This window comes from Castanea sativa, chromosome 1 (assembly GCF_040712315.1).
Source record: "Castanea sativa cultivar Marrone di Chiusa Pesio chromosome 1, ASM4071231v1".
NCBI classification, from domain to species: Eukaryota; Viridiplantae; Streptophyta; class Magnoliopsida; order Fagales; family Fagaceae; genus Castanea; species Castanea sativa.
Window position 1 is genome coordinate 83,008,340 of NC_134013.1, and position 14,010 is coordinate 83,022,349.

A 14,010-nucleotide genomic window follows, 5' to 3' on the forward strand; every position below is an offset into this window, starting at 1 on the left:
TTTTTTTTATAAATACAGCTTTTGCAGCCATACAGAACGAAACTCATGGCTTTACCTCCACCCATCATTCATTGGTGGAGAAGATGAAATTAGGTCAAGAGACCAATTAGGTCACAAAATTTATTTAAATTCCAACTCCAACTATAATATTTAACAATTGAACAATAGTGAAACCATAACTATAATCCACAAACTCAGTACAGTATCAATTTCACTAATACAAATAGCACTTTTTGCAAAGTTCACAACAATAGCTCTGCAGCTCACTCAGTTCTCATAGTAACAGAAACCCTCTAGAGCTGAATCTTAAGTAACAAAGCATCTTAATTAATTATCCCACATTATTGATACAAAATCGAATATCCATAATTTCCACATGTATAGTGTGTGTGTATATAATCTTAAGAAAGATAAATAACAATGACATAACAACAACAAATATTTAATACCGAAATCACATTCGGCTTAATCACCTGAAATCATTGCTCCACATGCTGCAAGTACCACTTATAGGTATCAACAAGGCCATCCCTAAGCGAAATCTTAGGGGTCCAACCCAATGCAGCTAGCTTCGAGCTATCCATGAGCTTCCTAGGAGTCCCATCAGGCTTGGACGTATCCCAAACAAGCTTCCCCTCAAACCCCACCACATCCTTCACCAGCTCAGCCAACTCCTTGATACTGACCTCCTTCCCACTCCCAACATTCATGTGCCCTAAGCCACTGTAGCTCTCCATCATGAACACCACCGCGTCAGCCAGGTCATCCACGTGAAGGAACTCCCTCAAGGGACTCCCAGTCCCCCATACCACCACCTCCTTCGCACCCTTCACCTTTGCCTCGTGAAATCTCCTCATCAATGCAGGCAAGACATGGGAGTTCTCGGGGTGGAAATTGTCGTTGGGGCCATACAGATTGGTGGGCATACCCGAAATCGCATCCCAATTGTATTGAATACGATAGGCTTGGCACATTTTGATGCCAGCAATCTTAGCCACGGCATACCACTCGTTGGTGGGCTCTAATGGGCCAGTTAAGAGCGCATCTTCAGGGATAGGTTGGGGTGCAAATTTGGGGTAAATGCAAGAGGAGCCGAGGAAAAGGAGCTTGGAGACGCCATGGCGGTAAGAGGAGTCAATGACGTTGGTTTGGATCTGGAGGTTAATGCTGATGAAGTCGGCCGGGTACGTGTTGTTGGCATGGATGCCACCAACTTTGGCAGCTGCTAGGATGACAAATCGAGGCTTCTCAGTGGCAAAGAAGGATTCAACATCATTTTGGCGGGTGAGGTCGAGTTCCAAATGGGTGCGAAGGACAAGGTTTGTGAAGCCCAGGTGGCGAAGCTTGTGGACTATGGCAGAGCCCACAAGCCCGCGGTGGCCTGCTACAAAGATCTTTGCCGATTTGTCAGAGAAAAAGGACAAGGCAGATCCTGCACAAAATTTTGAGGTTATTGTTTTATAGACAAAGAAGTGGGGGAGGGAATTAGAGTTAGATTTTTTATGATTTGGGTTTGGGGGATAGGGAGTGTTTGGGTGGAGAGAAAATGTGAGGAAACAAATTGTGAGTTTTTTATCTTAGTAAGTTGAAGTTTAGGTTTTTATGAGATATTATTCCAATTCTTCATTTCTTTTCTTATTTTACATTTTCTCAATTATCAAATTCACAAACAAACCTATATATATATATATATATATATATATAGAGAGAGAGAGAGAGAGAGAGAGAGAGAGAGAGAGAGAGAGAGAGTACCATTGGAAGGGTCACCCATGTTCACACGAAAGCTATGTCGCTGTCTTGTCTATGCTGGCCAATTAGAGAGACAAATATGATAGTTCTTCTGAGGAAAACTGTGCCTTACCCAGTCTATGCTGAGTGAAAGAAAATACCCTGCAAAATAAGTAGAATAAAAGTAAATCAGCAACAAAAAATTACAAAAACCTCAAAGATAAATTATAGCAGGATAGTGGGAGCACAACAGTTCAAGTAAATACTACTTTACAAGCATTCTAAAACAGCAAACTTGATTTCAACATATCAACAACAACCCAACATTTTACACTTGTACCCAAAATTGAAACAACAAAATCATCCTCATACCCCTAATAAACAACAAAACCCGCAGCTAAAAGCATCTTTCTTTTGCTTTCAACTAAGTACTTACTATTCGAGACACAAATAACCAATTCCTATCTTTAAAAAAATAAAATCAACTTAACCACAAACCTAAAACAAGATGATCTGCTCAAGTCACCGTGTCTCAATTATTTACCAACTAGTTTTGAATGAGAACCATTATCAATCTGTATCGATACTTCATATCTGTACATGCAATATACCCAAAGATAACAGACTCCAACAAATTAATGCAATTGCAGACTAACAATAAATAAAAATGATAAAAACTGAGCCAAAAACACATTACATTATTTTATTTAACTATCATTGAAGGAGCAAGTAGAGTGGTTTATGAAAGTACAGTTTTTTAGTGCAAGCTTTGATGCAAGTCCTTTACTGTGTCATATAAACAAGAACGGATTTTCCATTCAACACAATGCAAGTTAGTTGATATAGCCCGGAATTAGACAGCTTTATCATCATCAAAAGAATCCTTTAGTCAAATAAGATCCACTGGAGAGTTGGGTTTCTTTAACAAGTGGGAAAACCCAGATTTCAAATGATTCCACCAGTCAAACATGCACACACCAAACTGATGAAATTAGTTTGTAACAATTCTAAAAACTGTAACTCAAAAACCAATAAATCATGCAGTAGAAACTAAAAAAAAAAACAAAAAAACAAAATCCTTATCTTCTAGGACCAAACTAAGATGATCCAGACAGCAATTGAAAAATTAAAGACTTTATTTTTTTTGTGCCTATGAATGAAAACATTATTTGATAATTGAAGTCCAAGACAATTGAAGCAACAAACTCAGAAAACATAAACAAACATGCAATGTAAACGAATTGTCCACACAACAAAGAATCTCAGCTCTGGGGACGAAATGAAGCAGACCCAGATTAGCAATTAGCAAATGAATTCAATGTAGCTTAAAAAATTGACAAATCATGAAATGGAAACCAACAAGAAAGAAAAAAAAAAAAAAAAAAAAGACCCAGATCGAAATTCAGCAAATGTACAACAAAGAACACTCCAAGACCACTAAATAATAAAAAGAGAAGAAACCCATATGAAATAAACTAATGCAGGCTAGGAATCTTAGATCTCAGCTAAAATCCTTCATCAAATTAGCAAGAAAAAAAAAATGGAAATAGAAGAATGGTGCATACGAGAGAGAAGTGTGTTCTGCTGTGGGCTGTGATGCGGGCTTTGCGAAACCAGCAAGTCGGTGGGCAGGGTTCAAGAGACTGTGGAGACACCGCCGAGGAAAGGAGCGAGAGAGACGTTGAGAGAGGAGGGGGTTTCTGTGTCTCTGAATGAGAGAGAATAGGCTGAAAATGTTCTAAATAAGTAGTAGTACTATCCTTTTAACAATTTCATTTTAATCTAAATTTTAAAGAATTAAAATGTAACAGCTAAAATTTTTATGGGATTGGTATCAAATAAAAATTTATGGGATTGGATTATGTCATAGAATCAAACCAAATAGACTAATTATAATTAAAATTTTGTTCACTGGAAAAAAAAAATTAATCAAAACTTTTGAAAGTTAAAATTAAAAATTGAAATCTCAAGGTCTAAATACCCTTGTGTCTAAAAAATATATCTAAAAGTCGAAACTCAGTGAATATATGGCCAAGTACCAATTAAAGGAGAGTAAATTGTTATTTACCTTTTTTTTATATAAAATATTTTTTATTTAACCACAACTTTCGAGAAAATACTTGAGAATTAGAAAATATTTTTTAAACAAGAATATTTTATGTTAAATTAAATGGTTGCTCTTAAAAAAAAAAAAAAAACTAATTATCAAAAGTCTTTTTATTTTTTTTATACAAGATAAAATTTATACTCTAGCCTAAAATTTGATTGCATATGTGTGTGAAGCTCCCTTATGGAGATTTGAACCCCAGTTCTTGCTCCTCACACTCCACAAGCATTTATACTTGTAGAGTAACCACCACACCAAAGATGCGCAGTAGTCTAATTAACAAAAGTCTTAAGTGTATTAATTAAAATCGAAATTTTTATTGCAATCAATTTTTTTTTTTTTACGGAGTCATATTATATTAAGTTAAAAGTTATGTGTTTGCTTTTATAACTTTCCAATGCAATAGGACTCACTTTATTCCCCTTTAACAAGTACAATCAAGCACCCGTAACTTACTCCTAAAACAAACAAGCATAACTAACTTGATACTGAAACTAACATCCAAACAAATTTTCATGTAAAGTAAATAAACCATATTCTAATGATCTATGAATTTTAAGTACAAAATATGAAAATTTCAAAAAGAATATTCAAGTCAAGCAATTTGATCCAATAAAAACCCTAGAAAAATAGGACTCCAAAACCCATCCATGTTTTTAAAAAAATTAAAATTAAAAAAATATAAACCTAATTAGTAATTTTGTATCTCAAGAGGCATGAAGAATACTTTTTAAACAAAAATGTTGGAATATAAATAATTAAATAAATACTATTCATTTGATATTTAAATATTCATGAAGTTCACTTAAATTTATCTGAATTAGGCCTTAAACTATATATCTAGCTTACGAGTTGGTATCTCATGCGCCAGACGAATGAGACCAGCCTCTTACAAGCAAGTCTCATGTGCCTAACGCATGAAAGATTTTTCTCTAACCTACATTATGCCTTAAAATTTTTGAGAAATACTGGAAACGTTTGCTTTCATAGTTCTTCTAAGCTCGTTTTGTGCTCATTGTTTAAAGGTGGTAAGGGTTGTAAGAGATTACATTCGATTGTGTCCGAATATTTTTTGGAATCGTTCTTGCAAGTCTCTCAAACGAATGGTGACATTCCTTACATTGGACTATTTGTAAAGTTGTAAACACTCCCAAGACCCAAGTTGTTTGAATCCCTTAAGAAACTTCCTTCGTCAATTCAACAATCAAAAGAATTGAATTATTGGGATCTTGATGTTGGGCTTGGGCTATCTTTTATCTGGACCCAATTGACTAACTTGGGTATTTAGAATTAGGCTTGCCTTTTTCATTGGTCAGCCCAACATTCAAAAAGCCGCGGATCAAAATATCCAGCCCGTGGAGGCCTAGGATCCACCTTTGATTTGCTTGCCATGGTCAAATCAAATGTGCATTGAATTACAATTTTTTTTTTATCAGGGATTACAAACTTTTCACAAATCAAAAACTCAGTTTTCACTGAAAGTATTGTTTATATGCATAAAAGTTTGTTTACTTTTATTAACTTAGGATTAATTTGCATGTACGCACACCCACATATTAGGGCGTTTGTTAATAAATTATTTTTGCTAAATTTGAAATTGTTTTTTATGAAAAATATAAAAAAAAAAGTCAAAAAATCAATTTTTTTTTTTTTGGATAAAAATTTTCTAAAAGTATTTTTTAAACAAATGACAGTAATGCATCTCTAAACGAAATTCTCTCTCTCTCTCTCTCTCTCTCTCTCTCTCTCTCTCTCTCTCTCTCTCTCTCTCTCTCTCTCTCTCTCTCTCTCTCTCTCTCTCTCTCTCTCTGAATGAAAAGGAAAAGAAATTCACATTACTGGCTCACTCATACGCCCATGCACAAAGAAATGTGTGTACGCATTTCATATAATTTGGCACAAAAAGGATGATATTCAACATATTAACAAACAAAACAATATAGAAATACAGTCATGCATAAACTATGACATTTTTCATTTAACTCCAGTCAATCGTTTATAAAAACATATACAAATCATGATGCATACAAACCCAACCCATCTTGAAGTCGCATCATTGCCCTAATCTTACATATTAGTAGTTCACCTAATTAAAGATATTCCCTCATGCAGCAGCCCCTATCTAATTATTTTTAGCCTGACCTTTTGGACATTAATTGGTAAAATCATTTAATTAAACAGCATGAAAACATCAATCATAGCAGCTGTCCTTGTAATGTCTTTGTTTCCTAAATAAAGTGAATTGTAAACTCCAATCCATCACACTTACTTTGTAAATTTTGTCACGCTTTAATGCACCCCAAATCACCTTTTGGGATTATCTTAGTAACTTCTCATCATCGATCAAATGATTTAACCAAATTTGGGTGCATGCTTGTATCTAATTACATGTATAGCTTGCAAAAGTCTAAAAGGAAATCCAAACCACAAATGGATGTTCAGATTGAGCGAACCACGAGTAATATTATCTAAAATATTATTTTTGGTATATTTCATTTAAACTATAAAATTTTAGAATGATTCATTTCAAATTCTAAGTTTTTACGACCATGTTTCATTTAACCCTTCTATCACAAATTTGTTAATCTCACGTTAAACATCTTGTGTGGCTTTAAATGAAATGATTTCAAACTTTGAGGTTTAAATAAAAAATACCAAAAAATCTAAAGTTTAAATAACTATCCAAAACTATAGCTTTAAATAAAATTATTTGCAACTATAAGGTTTGAACTTTGGATACAACTTATCAAAACTGCAGTAAGGTTTAAATGAATATTTCCTAAAACATGAATATTAAAAAAAATAGTTGGATTGTTACTATATATGATATTACAACCTTATATAATTTATGAGCATCTTTTCTTTCTCAATTTTTTCATCTCAACAATTTTTTATTTACATTATGAGGGCAATACTTAAAAATAAGTATTAGGGAAGAAAAATGATAAGAAAGTATGATTTATCCTAATTAAAGAACAAAACAGTGATTTATAAGTATAAAGCATTCTCCCTATAACAAACTATAGAGTATATTTGAAAAAAAAAAACACTATAGAGTATATCAGCGTAACATATTTAGCACACCATGTATTCAACAAAATAAATTTCTTGGTAACAAAACATAAAACATCACACTGTAATAATCCAATTATTTTCTATTAGGCAATTTTAGATCATTTTCATTTAAATGTCATCATTTTGGATAAATTAAATTTAAAGTTGGTAGTATCAAATAGTTTTATTTAAACCTTATAGTTTCCAATTGTCTTATTTAAAATTTAGTTTTTAAAATATGTCTTATTTTAACCTTAAATTTTCACAATGCGTTATGTAAGCCTTAGAGTTTGAAATATATATTTTTTTTTTAAACTAGCCTGCAGTTGATGCATGTTTAACGAGTAGTTAACATATATGTGACAAATGGTTTAAATGTTTTAAAACATTTTAAGTTTTTAATAGAATATTTTCAAAGTTTAATGTTTAAATAAAACATATCTAAAACTCTAAGTTTTGAAAATTAACTTACCCAATTATCTTTCATTTGTTGGAAACCAATAACGATGGCAATGATCTATATGTAATGTTGAGTAGCGTTTGGAAAATTATTGTTCTCAATCTTTTAAAGAGAGACAAATAAATGGGTGATAGTTCAGTATGATTTGTTATAGTACATCTTTATGTGCAAAAGCAAAAGTAAGGGAGCTAATAATAACATCATTATTAGCTTTATGCAAAGAGATTTGAAATGTGAGGCAGAGATAAGACTTAAGAGAAAGAGATTCATGTAAAGATAACATTGAAAAAGCAAAGTTTATAAATTAAAAATAAAATAAAAAAACATTGAAAAAGCAAATTGTTTGTCCCATTTCAGAAAGAATGGTAGTAAATAAAATAGGAAAAAAGTTTGCCAAAAGGACCTCTTTTTTTTTTTTTTTCTTTTCTTTTTTCTTTTTTTAAATTACTTTCTTTCTCACTTCCCCCACTCTTGCCAAGACCTATCACCACTCACAAGATTCACAACAACAAAGCAGCATGCCATCATATACAATTTGATGGGGCTGTCGGCCCATATCACTTGTCATCAATCACTCATTTATCAAAGAGATTTGGTTTGATTTTTTATCCTATGATAATTCCATGCAACATCTTCAACTTTTGGCTCAAAAGGAACGAACGAACGAAATGTGCCATCTCTAGCATTTCTCTAACTAATATACCTAATACCTATTCACATTTGGACCACAGGATATTCTGACTGTGATTTTGTGCACAGCCAAATTTGTAGGACATGCTAAGTGTGAACTCGCTTAATCTAAATTTCTATAGGAAAAAAGCAAGTAAATAATTGGATTATGGAAAAAAGAAAAAAAGGATATGAACATTTCGACAATCCAATATTATCAATATTGACAATAATCTAATAATATGTTATAAACCTTTTTTTTTAGAAGAATATGTTATAAACTTTGAATTTGAATAGTTAAATATCACATTATTGTGAGAAAAAAAATTGCAAAATATGATTGGTATCACCACACATATATATTTCATCCTTTAAACATTATAAACAAAGTCCATATAAAAACAAAAAATGCTACATTCACAACATTTTCACAAAAACTTATAAATAGTAGGTTGTTATTGATTCAAATTTGAATTCATAATTTAAATTATTTTTTTGTCAATTCATAACAACAAATAACAATTTACTACTTATGATTTGTCGAGAAAGTATTGCAAAAATATTGTGAATACATCTATAAGAATCAACAATAAAGGTGATAAATACGGTAAAATAGCTTAAAATGTAGCATAACGATAAGAATACCGAAATTGGATTCAATGTACGGGTTGAGGCCCAAACTCGTGTAGTTTATTTTCATTTATAGCCATTAAAATAAAATAAAAAATAATATTTTCCTGATATCACTCCTTTTTTTGTGGCTCAATATCTATCAAAGCAGCGGGTGTATAGTATTCATTCATTAAAATATTGCTTGCATTAGAAACAGTTTGGATTGGCTTTGCATAAACTATTTGATTTGGTATTGCAATTTCAACTTGTCCATTGCAGCAAGGAATAAGGTGCATCTCTCATAACTATTTGCTCATTTCTTCGATGCTTCCGAAAGAGAGAGTAGTTATGCACTACACGTTTAAATCTAGACCTTAGAAAACATTCAAAGCACCAAAGTACAAATCTCAATGAATTATTATTTCCAAACTTTAGAGAGATTTCGAAGAAGTCACGAGAAAGACCATTTGATGGTCGTTTCACATGGAAGATAGAGAGCTTTTCCAACTAAGCCTAAGGGAATCTAGCATGCAACCTTATCTTTTTTTTTTTTTTTTCTTTTTTTTGGGTGAATGCATGCAACCTTATCAAATACGCACACCATAGCATAGGTTCTTTTTAATGGGTCATTAGGATTAGCTTTAAAGTTTTTAGTTTTTTAATTAATTTATTTATGCATACTTTATTTCTTTAAAGTACATTTTCTTCTTTTACAAAATAGTAAATTTGTCCATTTTCAACAAATTAACAAAAAGCTAATGTAAACAATCATATGTTTAGACTAAAATTTCATCAACTAATCAAGACTACAATTGACCAAAGTTGAATAAATATATAAAAACACACTAATATTTTTCAAACTTTGCCGTCCTAATATCAATAAATTTAGAGAACAAAGAGACCGATTTGACATCTAAATGCATTTTACCTAATCAAATATGATGGAAGAGTTAAAGAGCGTAGATAAGAAGTGTGAATACGTTGGCGCCGTTGGGCATATTGTGCAAGAATTTCCATTATACTTCTTTCTTGGAAAATGACAATTGGGCAAGTCAAATTTGTATACCGATAGTGCAATTTTATTCCACACCAGACCAAAAGAAATATAAAAAACACAATAAACAATAAAGGCCAGAAATTCCAATGGAAAACAGTACCAAACAACTCCATTGCTACACAGCTACAATGACCATTGGTCAATGCTCTTTTATTCCAAGTAATAATAGACCCAAAGACTAGTAAAAAGATAACATAAAGACCATAGAAATTCTAATGAAAAAGACACACGACAGACCCAACAACTTGAATTACCAAAATGCCACTCAACAGACTGACTGGCAGTGACTGACTGACAACTGACACTCTGATTGGCTTTGGCTGTGGCCCCAAAAAAGCTTCACAAAACGTAACGACACGTCACCAGCTCCTCTTCTTCCTCCACCACAAACTCCTTCCAGCAGTGCATGACAGCTTTCGCTTTTGCTTTGATAGGTGTGCGCTCCACTGTGCACTCCTCTGTAGCCTTAGCCTCAGCCTCAGCCTCAGCTTTATTCTCCGCATAAGTTATGTACACCAGGAAACACCCACCTGGCAATTCCTGCTTCACCACGTTCTCACACGTGTACCCCTCCACGTCAGCAGAAACAAACTGGGAACCATTAGAGCACGTGACCGCCACAGAAAACTCGGCCGGGCCAAAACACTTGAGCACCCTCTTGACCAGAGGCTCGAACCCAATAGCCTCGGGGTCGAACCCCATGGCCTCGTAGCTTGCGTAGCTGAACCCATCCTCTGGGGTCACGTGCACGGTAGAGTAGCTAGACCCTTCAATTCCATTCATTGAGTACCCGCACGGGTCAAACTCGAAGTCACAAATCACGTGAGTTGGAATAATTTCATTAATCCCGGACTCTTTGGTCATTTCACATGCCCCATTGCTTCCCGATTTTTTGAAAAACACGGACGCGTTGTCGCGGTTCAACTTAGTCATGCACATCTCAAGGGTAATTTGGGTATTTTTATTGTTCTCAATGTCTTTACTCGCCGCCGAGTAAATGTGCCAGTTACGGTTCGGAACGTTGGGATCGCCGATTACGTAAGCCTGTGCGTCCATGTGCCCAAAGTACTCGTTCAAAACAGCGACTTCCTCAGTGAAGTTACGGTGAGGGGCAGGCTGGTAATTTGGGAAAATGAAACTGCCACGAGAGTATTTAACCGAGGACACAGTGAGTGAGAGTGAGTCAGCGAGTTGGAGAATCGGTGGGATCGACAAGAGAAGTTTAGTGGTCCCGCAGGTTTTGAGGACTATTTTGAATGGGTAGACGAATAGGCTTGATTCTGACAGAACGTACGAGTCGAACTCGGAGTTTGAGAGGTTGGAAACGATGGTGCACTGAGCTGGCTCGAGAATGGAGTCGAGTTGGGCCCGAGTCAGGGCTCGGAGACCGAGTCCCTGTGGATCTATGAAAATGGATGGCTCGGAAAATGAGATTTCCAAGCGTTTTTCGAAGCCTTCGAACCCTATTGGTGAAGGTGGTGGAGGATCGTTGAAAATGCCCATTGCTTAAAAAAGAGAAATATTTTGTTTAATGCAAAAGAGTGTGTTTTTTTTTTTTTTTTGGTGGTTTTTTTTGTTTTCTGGGTTTTGTTTGGCCAAAGAGAATTCAGATTATTGTTCTAACGAAAACGAAAAAACGAAAGGGAAATCCTATTCTACCAAACAAGTCATCTCTTGTATCGAATATCAGGATGGCTTCCTCACACACTGCAACAACAAAAACAAAAACAACAAAAGCGTCACAAAAACCGATTTTCATAACACAAAAATGAAAAAGGGCTCTTAGTGTTTTTTGAGTTTGATTCTTACGTTGGAGTAAGCAGCAGATCTGAACTTTTCGATGCCACCGTTGGGTCTAACGTCTTCAATGATGTAACCGAGAGGAACTTCGTATTGTTTAGAGCCACTACTACTGCTAGACTTCTTTTTACCACCTTTGGTCTCCATTACAACATTCACGCTTCTGAAATTCAAAACACCCATATTACTATTTCAATTCTAAAGAATGAATCTTGAATATCCAAAACAACCCCCATTAAATTTTCACACAAAAAAGATTATAACTTTAACAACAGAGAGAATAAATATTGAATATTCAAAGAAAAAAACCGTACATGCAGAGAGTGAAAAGACTTACTTTTCCTTTGAAATTAATCTGCGGATGGGAAAATCAGAGATAATTTGGTATGATGAAGAAAACCAAAATGAGATTAGAGATCCAAGGAAAACTGAAAGATGGGTAGTCTTTTGATTGATTTGAAGGTTACAAGGAGAGACAGTAGGCTTTGTGTTTTGTGAAGAAGAGAAGATAGCGGAAAGAGAGTATTTATAGAGGAGCAAAAACGTTACCCTGGGCTTTTGGAGTGGGCTTAGTGAAAAAAAAATAGGATTGTTTAATATAAAAAGAGTGCTTGTAGTAAAACCAGAATAATCTTATCTCCCTCTTTTTTATTTTTTATTTTTTATGAGAGCAAATTAGAAATCTTATCTTATTTTTAAAAATTAACTTTTAGAAAAATTACATCTAATACTTTATGGTAACAAATTAATTAAAATAGTTTTTAAAGTAACAAATTAAACCACTGTTTTTTAAAAAGTAACAAATCAAACTTTAAGAATAAATTACTTTTTAACCAATTTGACTATAATCTTGTAACTTAATTAGTAAAAACTTCTTGATATTTCGCTAGTAATCAATTAAGAAAAACTCAACCAATTTAGTGGATTGAGATTGTCTTGGAAGTTTAGTATAGGCTAAAGTTTTAATTTGTTACTTTTTGAAGTTTTGATTTAATTTGTTATTTGTTATGTCCTTGAATTTACTATTTATTATATCATGTTAATATGTGTCTTTAAAACAATTATTAATATATCATCTAAAACAAAATTGACACATTTTTTTCATGAAAAATATTTATAAAAAAACCTATCAAAAAATAAATTATTTTATCATTTTCAAACAAAATACTTTTAAAATTAGTTTATAAACTAATATCATAGAGCATCAGTTATCTTTTTCCAATAAATAATTTTGGAAATATGACCAGATTCATGAATCCACCCACGTGAATAAATTGCAAAAACCGTGAATAAATTGCACTAAACGTTAAGACTGATTTTTTTTTTTTTTTTATAGTTTTGTGTGGTAAAAACTCACAAATAACTTCGAAACTGGATCGGAGTATTTCTGTTTCTGAATACCAAAAGCCAACCTTTTGCTTTTCAACAAGTATTATATTCCTATAAATTAATAAATAACAAAATAAGTATTATATTAGCTTTGAATTAATAGGATTCTCGAAAAAATTAAATTAAAAATGGGGGTGGGGGGGGGGACCAATTGTAGTAGAGCCTTGTCACACACGTTCAGAACAGATACTCCTAAAAGATGATAAACTTGTTTTAACCCTCTATGCAAAAAAAAAAAAAAAAAAATCTTAGGCAACACATGAGGATTGGCTTTTTTTTTTTTTTTTTTTTTTTAAAGAAAAGAAAAGAAAACTTTAGCCACAAATACTAATTAAACAAATATATCATTCGGTTACAAATACTAATTAAACATGTTCATATTTCTAACAGGCATGCGTATTGTTGGGGATTGTTGGGGATTGTTGGGCAAATAATGAAATAACAAAAGACATTGATTCTCAAAAAAAAAAAAAAAATTTAATGGCTTATTAGAGCCACAAATTAATTTTTGCCTTTAAGATAATATTGACCCCTACCTAAATAGTTTGTTAAAAGGGTCAGAGGAATATTCGGAGAATTTATGAGAATTTCTTCACAATGGTGTAAAATTTGAAAAAAAAAAATTTATTACATTCATGTATATGCATGAGACTAAAAGCTAATTATCTACTATTAATTTTAATACTTATTACTTTATTAGTTATTATTATTCATTTTTATAAGGTCATATAAATATAATTCCTCAATTTTAAGCATGTAGTTTTCAATAACACATCATACAGCCTTGCAATCTTAAGTAATTTCACGGATAGTAAAATAGAAAAAGTAAAGGGATTAATGAAAAATAAACTCATTGATTTGAGCTAGTATTGCTAACCAGTTTTAAGTTAAAGTCTTTAATAGTTAAATAAGAGATTTAAGGTTCAATTCTCACTTACACAAAAAATCAATTAATATTTTGATTTAGGGTCTGTTTGGATAGAACTTATTGCTGAAAACTGAAAACACTGTAGAAAAATAATTTTTTAAGGTGTAAAAAGTACTATTCATGTCAAAAAGTACTGTTTATTGGCCTAAAATCACTGTCCATGGCCAATGAACAGTGACAAATGCGCTTGGGAAAAAAAAAAAAAG

General features: G+C 32.9%; 2 protein-coding genes across 2 annotated transcripts; both read right to left on the reverse strand.

Annotated features, from left to right (window-relative positions):
* Nucleotides 1-119: 119 nt before the first annotated feature.
* Nucleotides 120-3,472, reverse strand: LOC142622934 (GDP-L-fucose synthase 1-like). Its single transcript, XM_075796502.1, has 3 exons — nucleotides 3,294-3,472; nucleotides 1,753-1,890; nucleotides 120-1,432 (listed from the first exon to the last, which is right to left on the reverse strand). The coding sequence occupies exons 2-3, from the start codon at nucleotides 1,769-1,771 to the stop codon at nucleotides 480-482; spliced, it is 972 nt and encodes a 323-aa protein (XP_075652617.1). The 5' UTR covers nucleotides 1,772-1,890; nucleotides 3,294-3,472; the 3' UTR covers nucleotides 120-479.
* Nucleotides 3,473-9,803: 6,331 nt separating this feature from the next.
* On the reverse strand, nucleotides 9,804-12,061 carry LOC142615832 (S-adenosylmethionine decarboxylase proenzyme-like). The gene is made up of 3 exons (XM_075788690.1): nucleotides 11,825-12,061; nucleotides 11,497-11,650; nucleotides 9,804-11,394 (listed from the first exon to the last, which is right to left on the reverse strand). The coding sequence occupies exon 3, from the start codon at nucleotides 11,188-11,190 to the stop codon at nucleotides 10,027-10,029; it is 1,164 nt and encodes a 387-aa protein (XP_075644805.1). The 5' UTR covers nucleotides 11,191-11,394; nucleotides 11,497-11,650; nucleotides 11,825-12,061; the 3' UTR covers nucleotides 9,804-10,026.
* Nucleotides 12,062-14,010: the final 1,949 nt, after the last annotated feature.

Bases quoted from the DNA above. Each gene is read 5' to 3' on its own strand.
- LOC142615832 (XM_075788690.1), bottom strand. From the start codon at position 11,190: ATGGGCATTTTCAACGATCCTCCACCACCTTCACCAATAGGGTTCGAA.